The sequence below is a fragment of the Anolis sagrei genome, chromosome 5 (assembly GCF_037176765.1).
Source record: "Anolis sagrei isolate rAnoSag1 chromosome 5, rAnoSag1.mat, whole genome shotgun sequence".
Lineage (NCBI taxonomy): Eukaryota > Metazoa > Chordata > Lepidosauria > Squamata > Dactyloidae > Anolis > Anolis sagrei.
The window spans coordinates 106,751,325-106,775,513 of NC_090025.1; the positions used below are offsets into that span (position 1 = coordinate 106,751,325).

At 39.5% G+C, this 24,189-nt stretch overlaps 1 protein-coding gene across 2 annotated transcripts in view; it reads right to left on the minus strand.

Moving 5' to 3' along the window:
* Window positions 1–5,661: 5,661 nt before the first annotated feature.
* The window catches only part of SLC2A9 (solute carrier family 2 member 9), a 127,218-nt gene continuing 108,690 nt past the window's right edge, over window positions 5,662–24,189 (minus strand). For both annotated transcript variants that reach the window (XM_067468959.1, XM_060777972.2), the window contains 3 exons: window positions 21,837–21,912; window positions 13,937–14,064; window positions 5,662–9,546 (listed from right to left, as the gene is read on the minus strand). In XM_067468959.1, the coding sequence (XP_067325060.1) occupies window positions 9,292–9,546; window positions 13,937–14,064; window positions 21,837–21,912 (459 nt within the window). In that variant the 3' untranslated portion in view covers window positions 5,662–9,291. The remainder of the gene's footprint in view (window positions 9,547–13,936; window positions 14,065–21,836; window positions 21,913–24,189) is intronic.

The following is a 24,189-nucleotide window of genomic DNA, read 5'->3' on the forward strand; positions in this document are numbered from 1 at the left end:
ATTATACCAGTAGATTTTCTGAGATGTTACATATTGATGTTATACAGTCACAATTTAAAATATATTCCTCAATTGTTTTTGCTAAATCTCCTGACACTATTGGCATATCTCTATTTCTTCTCTGGCTGTCATTTCCAGAGTAAAACACTATATAATTATTTAAGTGAAAATATTTCATCATTACTACTTTAACTCATTCACTCCTAATTCTAAAATGTTTCTATATCGTATTTCTAGTTTTGCAGTTCCCAGCTCCTCCTAATTCATTCTTATCACATTCCTTTTTCCTACATCGCATACTGTGTATTTTGGGACTCTACATCTGAACTGAACATCCTTTCAATGTGAGTACAGCTGTGTCATTACACATAGCATCATTCAGAGTTTTCCTTTGTTCTTAACTAGTGGTTGGCTGATCTCTGTGGAGATCTCATCATCTAACAGTATCTCTTACTTCAAAGGCTTTACTTGCCTTTTCTGTATGAGAGCAAGGGGCCTCCATTCCTTTACTCTGCCTCGACAGGCTTGCCCCCAGAGCCTCAAAGAGGTTTCCTATGAAGACTGCCACATGCTACAAGTTGAAGGTTTTAGCCCAACCAGCTGACCCCCTGGTCTTTCACTTTGAGGGTGAGTAGGAGGTGCAGAAGCGGTGGTCCGAGGTGGTCAGCAGTTCTCTCCAGGAGGCCCAGAAAGGTCAGCCACTGCATGGAAACATCCTCAGGAGGGTCAGAGGTTGGTTTATGAGCTCTGGCTGACAGCACTTTTCTTGGTAAAAGGTCAGAGGTGTTAGCTATAGCCTACACTTTTACATATCTATGTGAAGTCCTGGAATGTATACCCCAAGGACACACTATGTGTGAGTGCATGCATTCATATGCATCATACTGTACTAAGTAACTGATGCAGAAAACTGGCATTAAATTTAAGCAAGAGGTCCAGCATACTGGGGCTCATGCACAAGTTCCTGCATTTTCATGTGCAACTGTAGACATAACCATGTCACCTAATCATAAGGAGCCCAATTTAAATATGTACTCTGAAGAGGTATTATTCAGAACATATTACAGTGGAAAAAGGTGTGTGTTAGACCAAATTATAAGAGTGTTCTAATACTCTAATTCTTTCTCTGTAGTTCATTGGCTGGATTAGCACTGTTGCTTAGGAAATATATGACTTGGGTTGATGCCATGGATGTAGTGTATCTGGACTTCAGTAAGGCTTTCAACAAGGTCCCCCATGACTTTCTGGCAAACAAACTAGTCCAATGTGGGCTAGGCAAAACTACGGTTGGGTGAATCTGTTATTGGTTAAGCGAGCAAACCCAGAGGGTGCTCACCAATGCTTCCTCTTCATCCTGGAAAGAAGTGACGAGTGGAGTGCCACAGGGTTCCGTCCTGGTCCTGGTCCTGGTCCTGTTGAACATCTTTATTAATGACGTAGATGAATGGCTAGAAGGCAGGATCATCAAGTTTGCAGATGACACCAAATTGGGAGGGATAGCCAATACTCCAGAAGACAGGAGCAGAATTCAAAATGGTCTTGACAGATTAGAGAGATGGGCCAAAACTAACGAAATGAAGTTCAACAGTGTCAAATGCAAGATACTCCACTTAGGCAGAAACAATGAAATGCAAAGACACAGAATTGGGGATGCGTGGCTCAAGAACAGTACATGTGAAAAAGATCTTGGAGTCCTCGTGGACAACAAGTTAAACAGCAGTAGAGCTCTCTGCCCCGGAGTGTGGTGGAGGCTCCTTCTTTGGAAGCTTTTAAACAGAGGCTGGGTGGCCATCTGTTGAGGGTGCTTTGAATGCAATTTTCCTGCTTCTTGACAGGGGGTTAGACTGGATGGCCCATGAGGTGTCTTCCAACATTCTATGATTCTATGAATGTTACCAGTTCTGGAATGATAGATACATGGGGCTTTTACTGCTTGATATTTGTTTGGGATTTGGTCAAATTGCAGAGCCCTGCTGCAAAACACATAATACATAGATTTTGAAAATGTTTTGTTCTTATAATGTGACTGGGTGCAGTTGTCTGAGGAGACTTAACTTCAAAGATTGGGCAACTCATGTGCTTCTTTGATGCAAGTCAGAGGCATCCTATGGACAGGGATTACCTTTTCAATTCACAGCAGACTTTAAAATAGCATAGTTATTTATGGGAATAGTTTAATTCTGACTTTAGAATTATTGGCTTGCCTGAGCACACTGTGTGAAAGGTTCCTATTCTTTTCTGAGGGTACCCCAACAAGTTATTACTCAGCCTAATTAATGAAGATAATGGATTTTGAAATATAATTTGATAAGATTCAAATGCCTTGGTTGTCACATCTAGTGGGTAAGCTGAAGCAATTAAATTTTCCCCAGGCCAGTGAATATATACTTTTCATTTTACAAAGCACACTCATTTGCAGTATACTGCTTAACCTCACGAGGAATCCTGACTCATTAACAAGAAAGCTATTTGCACGTTATATAACGGCAGGCATCCTACAGAGCACTGCATGCATGCTTGTCAAAGTACTTTCCTTTAAAAGCAAAGCAACCTTTACAAACACTGACATCCTTATGCAGCTTGGAATACAATGTGAGCTAGAGAAAAGCTGCTGGTATCTGAGCTGACTTAATACAATACTTTGCGCTCCAGCAACAGAAGGGTAAGGGATCAGCAATGGGCAGTTGATGGGTTTCATGCCAATGGGTGATCAGTCTACTTGGCGCCTTAGCATGAATACATTCAGCACCTTGGACATTTCCATTAATGTTCATATTAGAACCAGAATCATTTGGTCCCATTCAATATGGTGCTGGCAATACATGATTCCATCACATTAAATCATGAATGAAACGTTGTAGGCTCAGCATCCCAGGATGGGAAAGGAAGGTCCATCTCTCCTCTTCCTGCCTGATTTGGGGTGATTTGTCACTTATTTATTTACGTCAGTTCTATCCCATCCATATCAGCCTGAAGGTGACTCTGCGCGGTGTACAAATTGGCAACAATTAGATGCCATATATAAAAATACATATATCTGTTAAAAGCAAAAAATCACATCACAATACATTTAAAAACCATAAAAGCAATAAACAATTAAAATTATTTTAAAAACTATGTCTTCTTGTTCAATTCAACTGTTCCATCGTCTTAGCCGTTCCTAGTTCATATTCCAATTTGAGTTTATCTGGTCATGCTGAAGTTCCAAACGCTTACTCAAAGAGCCAAGTTTTCACTCTTTTTCGAAAGGTCAGGATGGAGGTGGCCAACTTAATACCCCTAGGCAGAGAGTTCCACAGCCGAGGGGCCACCACAGAGAAGGCCCTGTCTCTCGTCCCCACCAGACATGCCTGTGAAGCAGGCGGGATCGAGAGCAGGGCCTCCTCAGACGATCTCAACTTCCCGGAAGGTTCATAGGGAGAGATGCATTCGGATAGATAAGCTGGGCCGGAACCATTTAGGACTTCTGCTGCAACCTCCTGCATGTTCCTGTCACAGCTTTGAGGGGCTCGTGACCCACTTGAATAGACTGGGGAGGGCACAAAGGGGCTGCAGAGGAAAAAAAGGAGGGGGACGTTTTGATATGTAGAGCAGACCTCAATCCTCATAACCATTGGATAATTATTTTTTCTGCTGTTTTAAGTAGATTAGCAGTGGAACAGGTAAGAATGGATGGTTAAAAAAAATGGAAGAAATAATTAAAATGTATACAGGCAATACCAAACAATCACTGAAGTTCTGTGTGAATATCAGTATATATTTAGGTTACAAGGGGCATGTATAAAATAACCCAGGAACTGTTTGTCCTAACAGTATACTTATAGACATTTGTGTAGCATGTCCAATTTATTTCTCTCTGTATTTATGTAAATACCCCTGCAAATGGTGAAATATGTTAAACATATGTTTGTATATATCAATGTAGACATTGCTGCACTGCTGCAGCTTCCACACTGCCCATGGCCATTCCTTGGCTAGTGGAGAGCAAGTGAAAGAGAGCAAGTGAAGTATTGCAGAAGCATTTGGCCATGCCCTTATACCCAGACATGAAACAAAGAAGCAGATGTCATCAAATAATGTAAATATTTCATGTATGCTTATTTGGTTCAGGAATATATATATATATATATCTGTTTTATTGACTATTTTAAAGCCTTTGATTGTGTGGATCATAATAAATTGTGGTAAGTTCTTGTTGGTATGAGGATACCAAGCCACCTTGTCTGTCTCCTCGGGAATCTGTATAACAACCAAGTAGCAACAGTAAGAACAGACCATGGAAGAAAAGACTGGTTCAAGATTTGGAAAGGAGTATGGCAGGACTGAATGCTCCCACACGACCTATTCAACTTTTATGCAGAACACATCATGCACCATGCAGGGCTTAATGAATATAAGGCTGGATTTAAAATTGCTGGACGAAACATTAACCTTAGATATGCAGATGATACCACTTTGGTGACTGAAAACGAGGAGGAGCTGAGGAGCCTTCTAATCAAGGTGAAAGAAGAAAGTGTAAAAGCTGGGTTGCAGTTAAACCTAAAAAACCAAGATGATGGCAACCAGACTGATTGATAACTGGCAAACAGAGGGAGAAAACGTGGAGATAGTGACAGACTTTGTATTTCTACGCACGAAGATTACTGCAGACGTGGACTGCAGCCAGGAAATCAGAAGATGTTTACTTCTTGGAAAGAGAGCAATGACCAATCTCAATAAAATAGTTAAGAGTAGAGATATCATGCTGGCAGCAAAGGTCTGCATAGGTAAAGCAGTGGTATTTCCCATAAAAAATTATGGATGTGAGAGCTGGGCCATAAGGAAGGCTGAGCAAAGGAAGATAGATGTTTTGGTGTTGGAGGAAAATTCTGAGAGTGCCTTGGACTGCAAGAAGATCAAACTAACCCATATTCCAGTAAATAAGGCCCAACCGCTCACTGGAGGGAAGGATATTAAAGGCAAAGATGAAGTATTTTGGCAACATAATGAGAAGACAGGAAAGCTTGGAGAAAAAAAGTACCGTAATAGTTTCTTAATTTATATATATATATATATATATAGAGAGAGAGAGAGAGAGAGAGAAACCATAATAGTATATAATAGTATATTAGTATATTATATATATATATACACACATACACACACACACACACACACACACACACACACACACACACCCCATAATAGTGTGTGTGTATATATATATACTCAAATTAAGAAACTATTATGGCCTTTAGGCAGCCTTATGATTGGAATTATGTGTGTGTGTGTGTGCACATATTCAAGTTGACTGTTGAGATACAATGGCCCCATGAACTTCACAGGGTTTTCTTAGGGAAGAAATACTCAAAAGTGGTTTTGTTAGCTCTTTCTTTCAAAAGTGAACTTACAGCCTTACAAGTGGTCTCCTATCTAAATGATTGTACTGTTGTGTTTGGGCTTGGCCTCATGTAAGCCGCACCGAGTCCCTTGGGGAGATGGTGGCACGGTACAAATAAAGTATTATTATTATTATTATTATTATTATTATTATTATTATCATCATCATCAGGGCTGACCATGTTTAGCTTCCAAGATCAGATAGGATCTGGTGTTTTTAGGATACCCATATGTAAAAGAAAGAAATTCACAGAATAATAAAACCAATATACATCATATAAGTAAAAATTAATGCCTATATTTTATTCAGTTCTGGGTTACATTTTCAATATTTCTCATTTACAAGCACTGATCCTATCAGTGTAGCATTCAAGTAATACAGTCTGGGTTGACTAATGAACAGTCTGGAAGCTACTGAATAAAGAAGAAAAGAGGAAAACCCCCCAGATAATCTAGCATTTGTTCAGTTCTAACAGCACACTCGTATTTTGGTACTTACTCTGGGGTAAATAGATAAAGGAGTGCTCAAGGTTAGAATTTAGTGAAACAGAACTTAATTCAAACAAAACATTCATTTATCCAGTAAGACTATCTATACTATTCCTGAATGCTTATGCTTCCCTTCTTATTAAACAGCAGTCCCAACATGGGAAAAATAAGTTATCAACAGGAATATTGGATGAGACATTGTGACATTCTTTATAGAGCTTTGATATTTCCCCAATGTCCTACAAATGAACCTGTATGCCCTAGCATTGTGCGCTTGATATTCAACCGATGGCTGCAGCTCAATGATCCCGACTGCAGCACTAGATCCATACCAATATGTGCAAAACATCAAGGAATGCATGTTGAGCAGATGATGCCTCTGAGGTCTGAACAAGCAAAAAACATACTTTTTCAACATGTTAATCTAGAGTCCTCTCCTTTTAGCAAGCTAGTCGACCATAAATGAGAAGCTGTATCTGGCATTGTAAATCTACTAGCTCATGATTCATTTTGCTTTTGCTCACATAATGGCAATGCAGTAAAATGTCGCATTGTATCCCAAGCTTCCATCTGGAGATATGGTCATATTATGGCACCAAACCCAACTAACAGGGGGCAGGTATGTTTATGATGGGAAAATTTATTTATTTATTTACTTCATTTATATATCGCTTTTCTCAGCCCTTGGGCGACTCAAAGCGGTTAAAAAGAAAAATAGGCTAAAATGTTTCACTTTCCTTAACTTTCCCCCCATTGATGCTAAAGGTTTCTGATCCGGGACTGGAGTGGCTGGCATGTATTCATTGTTATTGTATGCTTTTGTGGCATTTCAATCCTAAGGCAAACTTATCCCAGAACTTTTTCGGCAATACTTTTTTAAAGGTTTGCCACTGCCTTCCTCTTATTTAGTTTATTTATTTACAGTATTTCTATTCCACGCTTCTTACCCCACAAGGGACTCAGGGTGGATTACAATGTACATATACATGGCAAATATTCAATGCCATAGACACACAACATATATAGACAAACACAGAGGCAATTTAACATTCCAGCTTTTCTTGAAGGTATTTTGGCCACCAGGGGAGCTGTCCCTTCACCGAACATTTGTGACACTGATGAAGTACTTCCTCATTCTTTGCATGCTTGCTGGAGATTTTTATGGCCTTGTAAATTAGTTAAATTTGCCTCCCCACATAAGCGGTACCTAAATTTCCTACTTGACATATGCAACTGTCTTTCAGGCTGCAAAGGTCGACAGCAAATTGGTTGGACGCTCACTCCGACCCGGGCTGGCTTCAAACTCATGGCTTTTCGGTCAGTAGTGATCTTAATGCAACTGACTCCCAGCCAGCTGCTCCACAGTTTCCTCTGAAAGGGTAAAACTTGCCAAAGATCACCTAGTGGGTTTCATGGCCACGTGAGAAATTGAACTCTCATCTCCAGAGCCATAGTACAATATTCAAACCACGACACCACACTGGCTCCAGTGTATATTGTATATTTTTACATTCTCTGAGGTCTTTGAGGTTATTAGTAGCTCAAGCAGGTCATTTTCCACTTTCACACAATTTGACTGTCTTTCAATATTCTGTGGCTCAACTGTCCTAAAACTAGACTTAGCTGCTAAGAGTCTGTCAAGACTCTGCTTCCTTTAGAACGCATTCATGTTTTAAAGCCCTTTCCCCTAAACTTTCATAGAACAGTGGACTTTATGATTAAGATCCACGGGGACAAAGGAAATGCCATCACCTACATCCAAATGCAAGTGGTACAATCCTGCATGTCTCCATGTAAAATAATTACTTTGCTTCCTGAGATTAGTAAAACTTAAACCTAGGCCAGCATATCTTTAATTTTTTTAAATGTTATATTAACTAAAATTAAGAGCTTTGATAGGAACAAAATTAACTGCCAAATTAATTGTTATTATTGGAAACCTATGAGGTTCTCAGCCTTCAAGCATGAATCATGGGACCCAATTACTTTCTTTCCCTCCTCTATTTCTCTCTCTGCTTTAACTATCTTGACAGACATCTGGATGGTACCTGGTCAGCTATAGATAGGGAAATATAGAGGAAATATAGAGGAAGAGAATATGGCGAGCAGCAGGCTGAGCATTTACTGTACTGGAGTGCTCCAGTAGAGCGTCTGGGTTTTGAAATGCTGGACTTCTTGGATAATTGACTTTTAATGATTCATTAAAATTCATTAAGCAAACCAATTGAAAATGATGTAAACCAACACTTCAGTTGAGAAACTGTCACCAACCAAACAAATGGTGCTCATGCCATAAACATTTTTAAAACTGCCCTGCCTCATTCTGAAGTACATGCCACATTATGTCCATGGTTAGATTTCAAAATGCATAAAGAATATCTGAATTATATTTACAAAATAGCTGCCACTACATTAAAATATTCTGAAATATAAAGAAGACATAATTTAATTCAGATTAAAACATTGATTTCATTTCATTTGACCTGATTTAATTTGAAAAGGAACAGATGAAAATCTGGTAAACCCTGAGATTTTTTTTTTAAAATTCTTGCAGATGGACTTCGAAACTGAGAAATTTGTAGTATATATGATTCATACAATATTAAATAGTTCCTCCTTTAATTCCTAGAAAACCAAAATCCAAGGATATAAAGAGCTGTTCATCAGTTTGTGCAGCATCAGCGCAGAATAAGTCACTTTTCTCACAACAGAAGCACATGGCAGTCAGAGTTCCAGAAATGCAAGGCATCTTCTGTGAGAGTTACAGTGGTCTAACCCACTGGATAGATCAGTTCAAAAGGCACATTCTTCCTTGAATTGGATTGCTTGCAACATATGAAGCTGCTGGTTACAGACAAGATTTCTCCTGTAAACCCCAGTGAGATGAAGAAAGCCAAGCTTTGGTTGAAGAAGGCTCTTTGGTGGCACAACCAATTCTAATAACTTCCAGTTTACAAAAAAAAAAAAAAAATGCTAGGAAGCATTATTCATTTTTTTGCTCCAAAAGTAGAAAGTCAATTGGCCTGGGATAGCAAGGCCAGCCATAGGAGTGATGAAGAATTTCAGTGATAAACTCCAAGAAAATATGAGTTTGGGTCATTACGGAATGGAAATGGCCTTCCTACGAGACAAAATATGGTTTCAAAATCCCCTTTGAAATGCTGGGTTGGCCAGACCATTTCCTCCTTATCCACCTCGAACAATGATCCATTTGAAATTTGCATTTGTATAAAAATAAATCATTGAGCAGCATGACTGAGAGCTAGAATTATATGTCACTGTTCATCTTATAATATACCCACCCAGGTCAAATTCAGGCCCAATAGTTTCCCTTGCAACCACACTGATGGTAACAATATCTAGGTTGAAAGAGTGAAAGTTATCAAGGTATATGATGAAAAAAAACGTTTTAAAAATTGGATTTTAGACAATTCGATTTTTGACTTCTCCATTCTCTAGTGTAGAAGAAAAATTGAGTTCTTGCTCTCCGTGGGGTTTTTTCTTGGCTTCGAACTGATCCATTTCACGAGTTTCTAGTGGAACTTTTTTCTTGGTAAATGCCTGGTTGATTTCAGCAAGAGTCTTGTTTTTTGTCTCGGGTAGGATGAAGAAAAGGTAAATGGCTCCAGCAACACAGACAGCAGCAAACACAAGGAAACAGTAGGACTGCAAACCTTCCTGAAAACACAAAGGAAACAGAAAATGTACCACATTATCCATCGTAGAAACAGACCTCAATTTGAGACATAAAAACGTATTACAGGAATCTAGGACTTCTGCCTCTTTAGATGCACCTGGATAGCAAGCTCCATCTGCTTTATTTGGCGTGGCCAATTGTAGTATTATTCTCTTGAGAATAAAGAGCCACAGCTAGAGATCAGGCCTTTGAATATATGTGTTGAAGCTGTGATACTAATAAAGTAGATTAAATTAATTTAATCAAAATAAGATTAAGCCCTAATACACATTAACTATACTGTAGGTAAAGCATGTGCAAAAGTATTTATTTATTTATTTATTTATAGTATTATATTCCGCCCTTCTCACCCAAAGGGGACTCAGAGCAGATCACAAAACACATACACAAACATTCAATGCCATTATACACTGACAGAGCAGACAACTGTACATAGATAGAGGTACAGATAGGCTTTCCCATCTTCGGCATCTTGTAGGCTGTGCTTGGTTCCAGCCACTGGTGTGTGTGTACTGTCGCTCCACTTCCCCTGCCAAAAAGCTTTGTTTGTAAACTTTCTCCTTGATCGAATCACTAGCATTTTTCTGACATTTCCTTATGGGTGCCTTAAGTATGTCCCCACTTAAGCAGTACCTATTTATCTACTCACATTGCTGTTTTTGAAACTGCTAGGTAGGCAGAAGCTGGGCTAAAGGCCAGGAGCTCACCCTAACCTGGGCTTCAAACTTCCAATTTTTCAGTTGGCAAGATTTACTCCAGTTGGCAGTGCTAAAACCTAGCCCTTTTCAAAATATTTCCCTGCACATTTGTGTTAGAGCAAACCACCCAAGGACCAACTTTATGAACTAAAGGGTTTTTAACAAGTGAGTTAAATTTTAAATTATACAGACAGTGATTAGCTTAGGAACCATTTCACACATTATGACAAGGGAAGTCCAAGTTCTCTTTTTGCTGGCTGTCTAGAAACATGGAAATTGTTTAATGCAAGCAAAATAAAAGTGGACAAAGCATGTCCTATATGCTGCTTATGCTCCCCTACATGTACTATGTGGAGAATATTTCCAACAAATTTAGAGCTCTACCACCACCGATCCCCCTGGAATCAAAAACAGCTTCTGCAAAAAATACAGCACTGTGTTGCCTTTAAATACTCCCAAATATCCACTGTGAGCATGGGGTGCATTTTAACCCTGGATGTTATCTTTTGTATTAACACTCTGTTCCTACTGTTAGGCAGTTTCTTACTGCTAATAACTGCTTAACGCTTTTCTTTCCAAACCAGGAAGAGGGTTGCCACTTGCATATCAGCCATATTAAACAATGAGAAATACCCTCCTTTGAATTGTGCGGCATCCAGTATACTCAGCAGACTACAGAACAGAAGCCCTTGCTGGTATTCATGTTGAAATGTAATTATAATAGATTGAACCCATCTCACAGTTTGTTGGGGAAACAGCATTTCTCACAGCTTGTTCATGGTGACATTTCCTTTACCACATGTCAGGTGAGTAAGGATGTCTACTACTGAATTAGTGATCTCACTTTGCCAGGTAACCATGGAAGTCTGAAGCCTATTACAAACCAAATTTCCAAACATTTTCTTTAGAACTGACATCTCTGAGAATCTTAGCTTTTTATTCAGTTAGTTTCTTTGCTGCCCACATGTATCAGGGTCAAACCAGTCTTTCCTCCAAGAATAGTGCTACCGTTATAAAATGAGTAACATGATTTCCTCCCCTGGGCATATATACCTTTAAGGATACCAAGGAAATGTAACATTCACCATTTCCTGAGACCTGAGAGTCCCTGGAATGTGCTGTCAGGCTTCATTAAATCAGTTGTCATCCTAGCATAAACGGGAAGACTACGTATTTGTTTGCAAGAAGTACCACATTAGTGGAAACAAGGACATGGGGAAAGGCTTTCTTATATTTCTCCTCCTCTTCTCAAGCACATGTTGAATACAGCTTGGGTTAATATATTGAAAGGTCCTTGAATAAGAGAGAAGGATGGATTAAAAACAGAAGGGGCAGGAAGATATATAAAAAAAGAAAATTGGGGGTATGTTTAAGGAAAACTTTCCACTTAGTTATTCCCCTAAATGGATTCAGTAAAGAGGTTCATTGCACTCTGTCCCAAATGATGTTAGAATATTACACTAGACCAGGGGTCCTCGAACTATGGCCCGGGGACCGGATACAGCCCTCCAAGGTCATTTACCTGGCCCCTGCTCAGGGTCAACCTAAGTCTGAAACGACTTGAAAGCACACAACAACAACAACAACAACAATTCTGTCTCATCAACCAAAAGCAGGCCCACATTTCCCATTGAAACACTAATACATTTATATTTGTTAAAACTGTTTTTCATTTTAATTATTGTATTGTTTTTAAGATTTTTTTTGCACTACAAATAAGATATGTGCAGTGTGCATAGGAATGTATTCATGGTTTTTTTTCCAAATTATAATCCGGCCCTCCAACAGTTTGAGGGACTGTGACCTAGCACTCTGTTTAAAAAGTTTGAGGACCCCTGCACTAGACAGTCTCCTTTAAAAAATTCTTTCCCCCTTTCTTTCCCAAACTTAGCCATTCTGTTCCACAACCCCATTTATCTAACCTTTATTCCTTCTTTCTCCCTTCTACCTTTGACTTCTCAAAGAAATCACACAAATGAGTCTACGTAATCCAGTGGTTCTTAACCTGTGGGCCACGGATCACAAGGGGGCTGCGAGGATGAAAATCTGGTCCGCGAGCCTCCTTCCTTTTTATTATTTTATTTTATTTCCACTCCTTTTGCGCTGCCTGCCACTCCTTCCCTGTCGCTGACCATGCCATATGTTCTGTATCAGAAACTAGAGCTGATGTGATTTGTCCAATGCAATTTTCTGAATCAGCACCTCAAACCGAATCTAAAGTTGACCAAAAACTGTAACTCTTTTGGTACTAATGTTGAAGAGTGGTCCCTGATCAAAATAGTCCCTGGTCAAGTGGTCCCTGGTAAAAAAAGGATGGGAGCCACTGACATAACCAGAGAGACATGTTAGCCTTTTCTTCCCATTCTAGTTATTTTCCTGAGACAGCAGGCTTTTGTGTTTTACTCTATGTGAAAAAGTGAGTTGCCCAGTTAATAATAGCAATCAGAATCATTAAAGCACATTTTAGATTTCAGTATTATTTTGGAAATCTAGAGAGCATAGTGCAATCACTAGAAAAATTGAGGAATCAATAACTTAATTCTAACATCTATATTCAACGTATAAAATTTTCCTTTTCATAGTGGAACTTGCTTCTGTTTAGTGAACTTGAACACTTTAATTCACCTTATCTGGAAGTTCATTGTAATCTGAGTGTTTACGGTTAAAATGCAGAGCTGAGGGTTGTGCACATATTTAGTTTCCTCCGTTTCCTGTTTCCTTCAGTACCTTCAATACTTTGGGAGCCTATAACAGTAAGGGCCCTCCCAGTACAAAAACCTGCCCAACACGAAAGCAAGCAGGAACCGATCCTCTTCCCCTATTCAGCAACTTTTTTCTTCTTCCTTTCCTCTCCTTCAGGAAATACTTCTAAAATATTATTATTATTAATAGCAATCCCAGACAAACAAAAAGAGATGCCTACCTCTCCTCTAGAGTAGAAAGTAGAAACAGTTTTAAGGAAGTATTAAACTGAAGCAGAAAGGAGATTGCAGGCAAATGAGGGGATTTTTAAGGTAGCCCGGGGGGGGGGGGGGGGGGGATAGCTTGACTGAGCTCCTGATCATCGCTCTTCCTTCCCTGGACCTCCTTAAAATGTCTTGGAAAGCTGCTGGTGCTAGGAGGGAGGAAAGAGTGGCCTGCCTCTCCTCTAGAGTAGAACAGTTTTAGGAAGCAGTAAACGCAGTCTCCTCCTCTACAAACAGTAGGGAAAGGATCCAGAAACTTAAGAGTGGTAACGCGAATGTTTTTTTTAAATCCCAGTCTTAATGAAGGATATGGAAGGGGAGCCTGTGGGAAGGCCCCCCCGCCACCATATTGGGCTGGATAGGGTGTCTTCTTAACCCATTGCTGACACCCAGGCTCCCTTGAAGGGAAGAAAGGAAAAGCTCACAGGGGAAAGGAGAGCCTCATAAGTTTCCCATTGATGCCAATGTGACGAAAAGAACCGTTTTTTAAAATGTTGAACAAAAACACCAATTCGGCAAGGTGCCAATTTTGGGTGGTGCTGGAAAACAGATATGGGGGGCTTCTAGTATCTGGCAAGCAGAAATGGATAGCGATTCACCAAAAATGCACAAGCCTACTGTCAATTAATACATATTATTTCATGTCACTGTGTACCTTATTTTACCATTTTCTGTTTTCACTATTTTTTATGATTCAGAACTCGTACCTGAATGAAAGGGAAAACAAGCCCAACTATAAAGTTGGAGAGCCAGTTGATTATTCCAGCAATCATAAATGCAGCTGGCCTTTGCGACTGTTGGAAGAACTCCCCGGTGAGGACAAATGGGATCCCGCCTGCAAAAAAGGAGTCAGGAATTAATTTTGTAAAAAAAAATGCCTTTGTCATCAGAAAGACCACATCTCTTATTTTAACTCACCACCTCTAATTTCTGTCACTAAAATATTTTAGGAAGAATTGGAGCTCAAACTGTGAAAGTATATTTCACCATCAAAAGGGCATTCTGAGTGACTAACAAAACATAAAACCTTTCAATCAAAATTAATTAGGAAATTAAGTAAGACAATTAAAAAGCAAGGGAATGGCTCCAGAATTGTATGCTTCTACGGAACACCCAAATCATGTTTCATCATGAATGAGGGCTGAAGTGAATAGCTCCAATTTAGCATCCTATCTACAGGTATAAAAAATAAAGGCTAATTTTACTATTTTTCACGACTCACCCTTGATTTTAATGATGACAGCAATTATTTTTCTTTGCCTTTTAAAAATTATTATTGATATTTGTGATAACAGTGCTCCTTGCAAAGGTTACTGGTTGATGTTTCTCTGTCCTTTTAACCCAGAATAGCACCGTAGTACATCTGTGTGACTAGTACATCTAAGGCAGTGTTTCTCAACCTGGGGGTCAGGACTCCTGGGGGGGTCACAAGGGGGTTTCAGAGGGGTCACCATAGACCATCAGAAAACATATATTTCTGATTGTCTTAGGAATCCCTATGGCAGAAAAGGTTGAAAATCTCTCCGCCTGTCCTTCTCTTCCTCTTTGGAAACAGAGGGTGAATCCTCCACCAAAAGCCCTCCTTTGCTGTGATTGGCTGGCCTCTCAGTCAGCCTCACATCCAAGAGGAAGTCTGTTTCTGAGACTTCAGGCGGGAAGGGGAGAGCAGGTGTGGTTGGCGCATGGCAGCGTGGTGCACAGTGAGGGAGAGCATGCGAGGCTGAAGGGAGGCTCATGCCAGCAAGTCCCTTCAAGGCATTCAGGTTCTGTGTGGAAGGTTGGCCCAATTCTATCATTGATGCGATTCAGAATGCTCTTTCAGTATAGGTGAACTATAAATCCCAGCAACTACAACTCCTAAATGTCAAGGTCTATTTTCCCCAAACTTCACCGGTGTTCATATTTTGAAGGATGGCAGTACAAACAGCTCATCTATATAAATAAAAATGTAATGTTTGTTTGTGGGATTAACAGAACTCAAAAACCACTGGACAAATTGACACCAAATTTGGACACAAGACACCTACTAGGCCAAACTGAGTATTTGTGCCAAGTTTGGTCCAGATTTATCATTGTTTGAGTTCATAGTTCTCTCTGGATGTAGGTGAACTACAACTCCAAAATTCAAGGACAATGCTCAGCAAACCCTTCCAGTATTTGCTCTTGGTCATGGGAGTTATGTGTGCCAAGTTTGGTTCAATTCCATCATTGGTGGAGTTCAGAATGCTCTTTGATTGTAGGTTAACTGTAAATCCCAGCAACTACAACTCCCAAATGACAAAATCAATTTTTTTAGTGATGGTCACTTGTTGGCCTAGTAGGTGTCTTGTGTCCAAATTTGGTGTCAATTCTTCCAGTGGTTTCTGAGTTCTGTTAATCCCACAAACAAACCTTACATTTTTATTTATATAGATGAGCTGTTTGTACTGCCATCCTTCAAAATCAAGGAAGAATAGATTACAAGAAGTTTCTTGAAGTAACCCCCAAATTTCAGAATAACTTTTCCTCCACTACAAATTATGAACTCAAACTTCTGTTTTGCTCAGAGGTAAAGAGGAACTTAGCATATAATATCCTAGAATATGAGAAAATGTTTATCGCTATTCCTTTCTTTATGAATTTTACACCCACCTACAGCCACCCACCCTGCTACTTTAGTAGTATTTCTTTTCTGTTAAAAATCAAGCAGTGAGAGTTGCCACAGCAATTTCATGAGTTCCTGATATATCTTAAAACCTTTACAATGTAGATTATAAGGATAGGTGATATTAACTCATCACCTGCCAAACGACATCTTCCTTTCAATAAAATGATCCGGACGTGATCATTCAATCTTGGAAGCTCTATGCACGCATTTTACAGTGCAAACACATTCTTCTTTGATAATTATTAACAAAAGCAACATTTGAAAGCTATCCTGCAACTCTTATAAGTGTTAAAATACATTCATACATGCATCGGACACATATGACAGGCTGACTATACTCAGTTGTACAGTCTTTTTCCTTACTGACCTAACCAAAATAGAGAAAACAAACCAATCCTCTGAGGAAAGAGAATCACACCAAAACTAATAAGAATCTTTGGTTGCAGCTTTAAGCCTAAACCTAAACCATCAAACCATAAAAATAGAAACTGCAAATAGAATATTTTTAAAATGTTTACTGTTCTGTTCATCTTTAAAAGCCATTAAGCACAGTTGTATATACATTAAAACGAAGAGCACTGATTAACGGAAACATCTTTATAAATAACCAAGATTTGAATATGCAACCAAAAATATTAATGTTTTGTTGAAGGCTTCATGGCTGGAATCACTGGGTTGCTGTGAGTTTTCCGGGCTGTATGGCCATGGCCATGTTCCATAAGCATTCTCTCCTAACATTTCACCCACATCTATGGCAGGCATCCATGTTAGCTGGCCCTGATTGTTTCCCTGTTTTCTAAGTGTTGTTCTTTATTTACTGTCCTGGTAGCCAGATTTTGCTCATTTTCATGGTTTCCTCCTTTTTTGTTGAAATTGTCCACATGCATGTGGATTTCAATGGCTTCTCTGTGTAGTCTGACCTGTAGGCCTGGGTAACAACGGAAAAATTTGTTTCTAATATCGTTTCGTTTTTAGGGTGCCTCAGCATTTTGTATTTAAAAATATATCCGAAATTTTCCATAAAAAAAAAAGTTTGGTATTTACGAAATTTCGTTAATATTTACAAAACGTTTTGTAAAGATGGCGCCCGTGGTTGCGCATGCGCAAAGCATCAACAAATTTTTTTCCAATATTTTTTCAATATTTTTTTAATTTAATTTTTTAAATAATAATAAAAATATTTGGCAGAAAATGCTTGCCAAAAAGAGCCACAGGGCAAACAGACTGAGCCTCCCCGCTGCTCCCAGCTCCGTCCCACCCTCCTGAGTCCTGCGGGCTCTCTCTCTCTTTCTCTCTCCACCAAGAGGAGGGAAAGGAGAAGAAAGAAAAGAGGAAGGGAAAGGAGGGAAGGCAGGCACTCACTCTGGCGGGCCCTCAAGCGCTGCTGCCGAGTCGGGCCCGGCTCCTTCGAAGCACACCCACTGCAAAGGTGAGGAAGGAGGGACGGGGCCGCCTTCCCGCTGAGGGTCGCTCGCCCTATCGCTCGCTTGCTCAGCCGGCGCCTTCCCCGCCCTCTCCTCCTCCTTCCCTCCTCCTCCTCCTCCTCCTCCTCCTCCTCCTCCTCCTCCTCCTCCTCCTCTTTCAGGCTCTGACTGGCTAAGGAGAGGAGAGAGAGGAGAGCCAGCCTAATAATCCTCAGCAGGAGGCACTGCGGGCCCAATCAGGAGAACCCACAGGGCAATCAGCTCCGTGGGTTCTTCTAATTGGCTCCCGGAGCTCCCAGCAAGCATCTAGCCATCTTACGTATTTCCGAAATGGACGGAAATACAAAAATATTTGGTGCATGCTGTTTTGATTTTGAAAATACACTTCCGGGTTTGGAAAAAAGTTTGATATCGTTTTGTATATGGGAAATTAACGGGAAAAAAAGATATACAAAATTAACGAACGAAACCGCCCAGCCCTACTGACCTGGTGGTTGTTAGAGTGGTCCCGCATTTCTGTGTTCTCAAATAATATGCTGTGTCCAGGTTGGTTCATCAAGTGGTCTGCTATGGCTGACTTCTCTGGTTGAATTAGTCTGCAGTGCCTCCCAGACAGGAAACAATCAGGACCGGCTAACACCTCCCAACAAAGGATTCCCTGTCTGGGAGGCACTGCAGACTAATTCAACCAGAGAAGTCAGCCAGGCTTTGAAGTTGCAAAGCTATTCAATACTAATGAAGCTGGCCAATTGCAACATTCACACTTGCCTCAAACAGACAAGAGTTCTTTCTCCCACTCTAGACATTCCAGAGATATATAAACCCCACTTTCCCAGTTTCCAACAGACCTTGCAACCTCTGAGGATGCCTGCCATAGATATGGGCGAAATGGCAGGAGACTATGCTTCATGGCCATACAGCCCGGAAAACTCACAGCAACCCAAAAATATTAAAGTTTTTGCTCATGGAAATAACTCAATATCCACATGATCCATTTAGTTCACAGACGAGAATGGTAACATTTTTGATGTAACAAATGTACAGCAAAAGCCATCATTTTCAAAACAATTATTTTGAAGAATATTTTGCTTAATGAATAAGTACAATATCTTGACACAAATTTATTAATAAGGACAAAAACTCCCCAACAATTTGAGAATTACCAGAAATATTCTAGGGGTTCAATCAACCATGTGCATGAGATATCTAAATAAAATAAAATAAAATACCAACTGATCTCGAGTGCAACAATTTCTTTAATATATTTTTTTTGTGTGTGATTTATTTATAGGTAATGCAAAGTCAAGCTGGACTAAATACCCTCTGATCTTGGCAGCCAAGCAGGGTCAGTCCTGGTTAGTCCTAGGTTGGGAGACCACCAGTTGCTGTGGGCTATATTTCAGAAGGAAAAAATGGGCAAAACCATCTCTGATAGAGGTGTGCAATTTGGGCAAAAGTCATGCCGTTTCAGGGTCCATTGTCAGCTGAACCCTCATTCTGTTTACTGGGAAGTTACTCAAATTGGGAGGGGTGTTGCTGTTTTCATTCAGCAAAGATTCAGCCCATTGGCTACAATGGGAAACTTTAAAGGCTCAATCCTCAGTCATTTTAAGGCCTATGTGCATGAAACCTACCTTGGTTTTAGACCCCATTCATATCTGCTGGCCTGCTAAGTTTCAAAACAATCCACCAATCTACTGATTTTTAAAGAATTATTTTAAGTTTTAAACATAACATTTTTTAAAAAATAAGACAAACTGCAAGAGAGGGTTTTGGGAATTGTAGTCACCAGCTGTTTCCATTCTCAGCCAATCAGAGCATGGACACAACCAGGCCTTTTATTGGCTAAAAGAGAAAGAGAGAGAAAAACTTCAACTCCCATCATGTTCTGATAGGAACTTACGAGACTTTTCAATGCTCGTTCCATGCAAGTGCTGCTGGGAAAGCGAGTTCCCAGCAGGGCTCTCTCTGAAGGAGGAGCCTAAGGAACTTCCCAAAGGAAAAGAGATGGATGCTGCTTCTGCCGGGGAGGGAGAAAAGACGCTGCAATTATCCCATCTTCTCCAGGAGTCGCGCAGCACATCCCTGCCTCAGGAATATTGCAGACTTAACTTCTTCCTCTCCAAGGCCCAATAAAATGTGGCTCCCTTAATCTGTTTTGCTGAGTTTTTCGGCTGCCTCCTCCACATTTTGTTTTTGGAGATTACATGAAACCAACCACCAAATATTACAAATCATTTTCATTCAAACTGATTTGTGCCCAAGCCTAATCTCTAATAGATTATTACCTAAGAAAAACCCATGAAATGCATACGGTCACCATAAGTTGACAGGAAACTTGAACACACACACAGAGAAAGTTTAAAGTTCCAGACATACACAAAAGCATAGCACCAAAAAGACATAAACAGGAGTCATAAGAGAAATGGCTCATGGTGACTTCCCAGTCTTGCACTATCTATCAGTTGCTTCTGGGTTGGTGGGTGACATTACTATCCGAGAACAAAAATTCTCACTATATATAATTTCTAAAATACCACAAGCTAAGCTTGACCTTTGGACAGACTATTTGATGGGAACAGAACCAGAGGGGCTCATCTTTTTTTGGAATGCCAGTTTGGCAGAAGTGAGGCAAGGTCTTGCTATTAGGACAGATTTAGTAAGTGCTGGATTACATAAAGAAACACATTACAGAAGAGCAGTCACAGTAGATTGTAACAGCCATGGGCAAATCCAAATGAGATGACTATCACTCTAGCTCAGTGGTTCTTAGCCTGTGGGTCCCCAAGTATTTTGTCCTACAACTCCCATAAATCCCAGCCAGTTTACCAGCTGTTAGGATTTCTGGGAGTTGAAGGTCAAAACATCTGGGGACCCACAGGTTGAGAACCACTGCTCTAGTTGTACCTGAAACCTCACGGCTACTCCTGCCTTCAAAATCTCTGGTTGGAATCCTGTCCGGGTCATATGTCTACATAAGTGTATGCAAGACTTAGAACTGAGTGATTTCATAAGATTTATCTTGAGTAAGTCACATAGCAGAGCCAGCAAACTGTATAATGCACACAAGTGTACATTGTGCACTGATGCACACTGACACATCAATGTGAAACATATATTGATGCACTTCATACATTGTACACTGCACACTAATGCTCACTGGCCCTGAAATCCATTGTTATTCTAGCCAGTGTCCGGAAGTACATCTTTGCAATTCATGATCTAGGTTTCTCAGCACTTGTGCTACTTAGCTTAGTGTTTGTTGTGATGGCAACCAACCATTTGTAGACTGAGTCCCTGGGGGCGGTGGGGAGGGGGAGGTAGGGTGTAAAGAAAGTATTGTAGAAGGCTTTCATGGCTGGAATCACTGGGTTGCTGTGCGCTTTCAGGCTGTATGGCCATGTTCCATCTGAATTCTCTCCCGAAGTTTGGCCTGCATCTGTGGCCGGCATCTTCAGAGGTTCTCTGAAGATGGAACCTCTGAAGATGCCAGCCACAAATACAGGCAAAACGTTAGGAGAGAATCCTGCTGAAACATGGCTATACGGTCTGAAAAACTCATAGCAACCCATAAATAAAGTAAATAATAATAAATAATACTGGCAGAGACTGTGTGTTCCCACTCCTCACAAAGACTTGAGAAAATGACTGAACTTCCATGGTCCCTTTGTTTTCTTTTTTCATCGAAGGACCCCCTAATGTTCTGAATAGCCCCAAGAAGCATGAATAATGATGTATGATTACCCTATGTCATTCAGGGTCACCAAGAGTAGGTTTTTGCTGACCCCTGCAAAAAGGGGGTGGGTGAGTAGGATGGAAATTTACTCAACCAACACAATTGAAAGAATGCTAAAAGACTGGAGACCACATGTCATAAGAACAATGGAAACCTGTATAAAAATGAATATGAATTGATTTAGTAGATACACGGTTTGAAAACCAGAGGGATCATTTGCAGCTCCGGAAAATAAATATTTGTGATATTTATGTGGATTAGCTCCCAAAGACTATATTTCGCAAAGGAAGCACCATTTCATGCAGAATTAACAAATTAGCTGTGCAAGAGAACTACTCTGATTATATTTTTTTACTCCATTCTCTACAGAATGTAGAAATCATTAACTCCAGTGGATTTTGTGCAAAAGCACAAATGGAGAAGAAAAATATATGTGTTCAAGATCTACCGAAATCGAGGAAACTAAAGTGTGTCTGACTTTGGCTAGATCTACATTGCCCTATATCCTAGGATCTGATCCAGATTATCTGCTTAGAACTGGATTATATGAGTCTACACTGCCAGATAATCTGGGATAAGAAGATAATCTGGGATCAGATCCTAGGATATAGAGCAGTATAGATCCAGCCTTTGAGCTGGTCTCCGGCTAAAGATGCAAGGGAGGGAAAAATCAATGTTCCATAATGAGCATGATTTTTTTTTAAAAAAACCTTTTCCTTTTGTTATACAGCTATACAGAAATATATTTACCAACAATGATTTATTCACTTAAGAAACACATTCTTGGGAAAAATAATTACCTGGTCCAATGCAAAATGATGCAATTATTGCAAGAATGCAGACTATGCTGAGGTATCGAAGCCAAACAGCCTGATCCTAAAAAATAAAATAAAAATGGCATCATTGACAGTATTAATTTGTAATGTGCATACTATATACTGCTTATAGTAAATGCAAACATCAGCACCAGTTTCAAGCAGTCTATACTCATTAGTTGCAAAAAGGACAGAAAGGTGCATATAAAAAGATGAACCCCGTGGCTATAATGATGTCTCATTCACCGTAGTGAAGGGATATGATTTTTTAGGACATTAGCTGTGCTAGTGCAGAGATATATATATATATATATATATATATATATATATATATGCATGTATGTTCAGGACAATGTGTGTGTACTCACTAATGCATTTAGACAATGTCAATAATAATATTATTTGCTAGCTAATAAACTCAATCTATATCATAAGGCTTTACAGCTTGAACCCACAACTTCCTCTGTAAAAAAAGCTGTAAAAATCTGCTTATATAGATTATGACATCAGACATCTGTACAAGGAAGTCTGTCAACAGATTGTCAACAGTGGGCCTCTGGATTCCCTGCCCCACTGAGAAAGCTTTCTGGTTGAAGGAATTGCCAATCCAGTCTTCACTACATTGCTATACCTTCCATAACAGTGGCCAAAGCTACAATTAGTGTGATTTTGGTACTTGGTGACTTGGGAAAACATCTGAAGTCTAGTTTGACCTCTGTAATTTGTCTCCAGACTTTATTCTTCAAATTAAGCAACTCATTGGAGGAAGACATACTTTGCTTCCAACAGTTTACCTCTTCACCAGACTGTCTTTTGCAGTTTTTTCTGCAAAACACTTTGTCTTTGACCAGGTCTTCTACATCTGGCCTCACAATTATTGTGGCTTTGTACTGAAAACCATCCATAGTCTGTTCAGATCATCTTTAGCCCTAAAAATCATTATATTATATCAGAATTTACTTTACAGTAAATATGAATTGGGAATAAACACAAATCCTTCATTTCATTATATATATGTGGAGGAAAAATAATACAATTTCCCATTCAAAATTATATCCACTCTTGTTGAAGTAAACCCTTTCCCTTCTTTCCTACTGAATATTTGTTCAGTTTCCAGAAAGGGATATATTATTTTGTGGCTCTGGTAGGTTAGGCTGTAATCCATAAATACTTATGATAAATGAATCTTGTTATCTAATAAATAATAATAATAATAATAATAATAATAATAATAATAATATGCTTTATTTATATTCCACTCGTTTTCCCTAGAGGATTCAGAACAGATTACAGCATTTACATACATAGGCAAACATTCAATGCAGTTACCATGGTATACAATGAAACACACAAACACAAACAAAGGCAGAGACTTCTCCTTTCATTTCCAGCTTCTGGAGGTGGTGCTCATTTCTGGCTCTGGGGAGGTGCTTTCCTCCATTTTCAAGTCAAGGAGCCTGCATTGTCACCTCTTAGTCGTGTGGCCAATAAGACTGCCCGGAGCTTCTCTTTGCCCTTTCCCACCAAAATGGTACCTATTTATCTACTCACATTACTTGTTTTCGAACTGATAGGTTGGCATGAACTGGAGCCGACAGACAGGAGCTCATCCTGTCTCGCAGATCGAACTGCCGACCTTCAGGTCAACAGTTCAGCAGCACAAGGGTTTAACCCACTGCAGATCCTCACTACATGACTCCTTGTTAATGTGGCAGAATTTCTAATTCTTTGTCCTGGAACAGCTCCATTTGAATCAACTATCAATTCAAAACTTACTTCAGAATTTCACAATCTGTAGTGCAAAATTTCTGGCAAAAAATGTTTAAATTGGCAAATAGTAAAATGTTCTGCAGTAGTGGGAGAAGTCTTTCAAAGAAGTCAGAAATTACATCCGGGGAAAAGTTTTAAGTAATTAATGAAGCACATAATGTGCATTTATCAGATCATTGTTGAGATAATAATAATAATAATAATAATAATAATAATAATAATAATAAGAAGAAGAAGAAGAAGAAGAAGAAGAAGAAGAAGAATACTTTATTTATATTCCACTCTATGTCCCCAAAGTGACTCAGGGCGGATTCCAAACATAAAAGGCAAACATTCAATACCTAAATACAACAATACATCCATACTAACAAAATTTAAACAACCCAACAAATTATAACTGAGCAACTAAAATCAAATAAAAAACACAGTCGCTTATAACAGACATAAGACAAAGACATAAGATCTTGCATCAGAGGCATACTGTAGCTATGATATAAAAGCTACTCTTCTTCTGAAACCCATGTTAAAAGCCAATCGACTGTTCCATGAAACAGGGTTCTATTCGTCT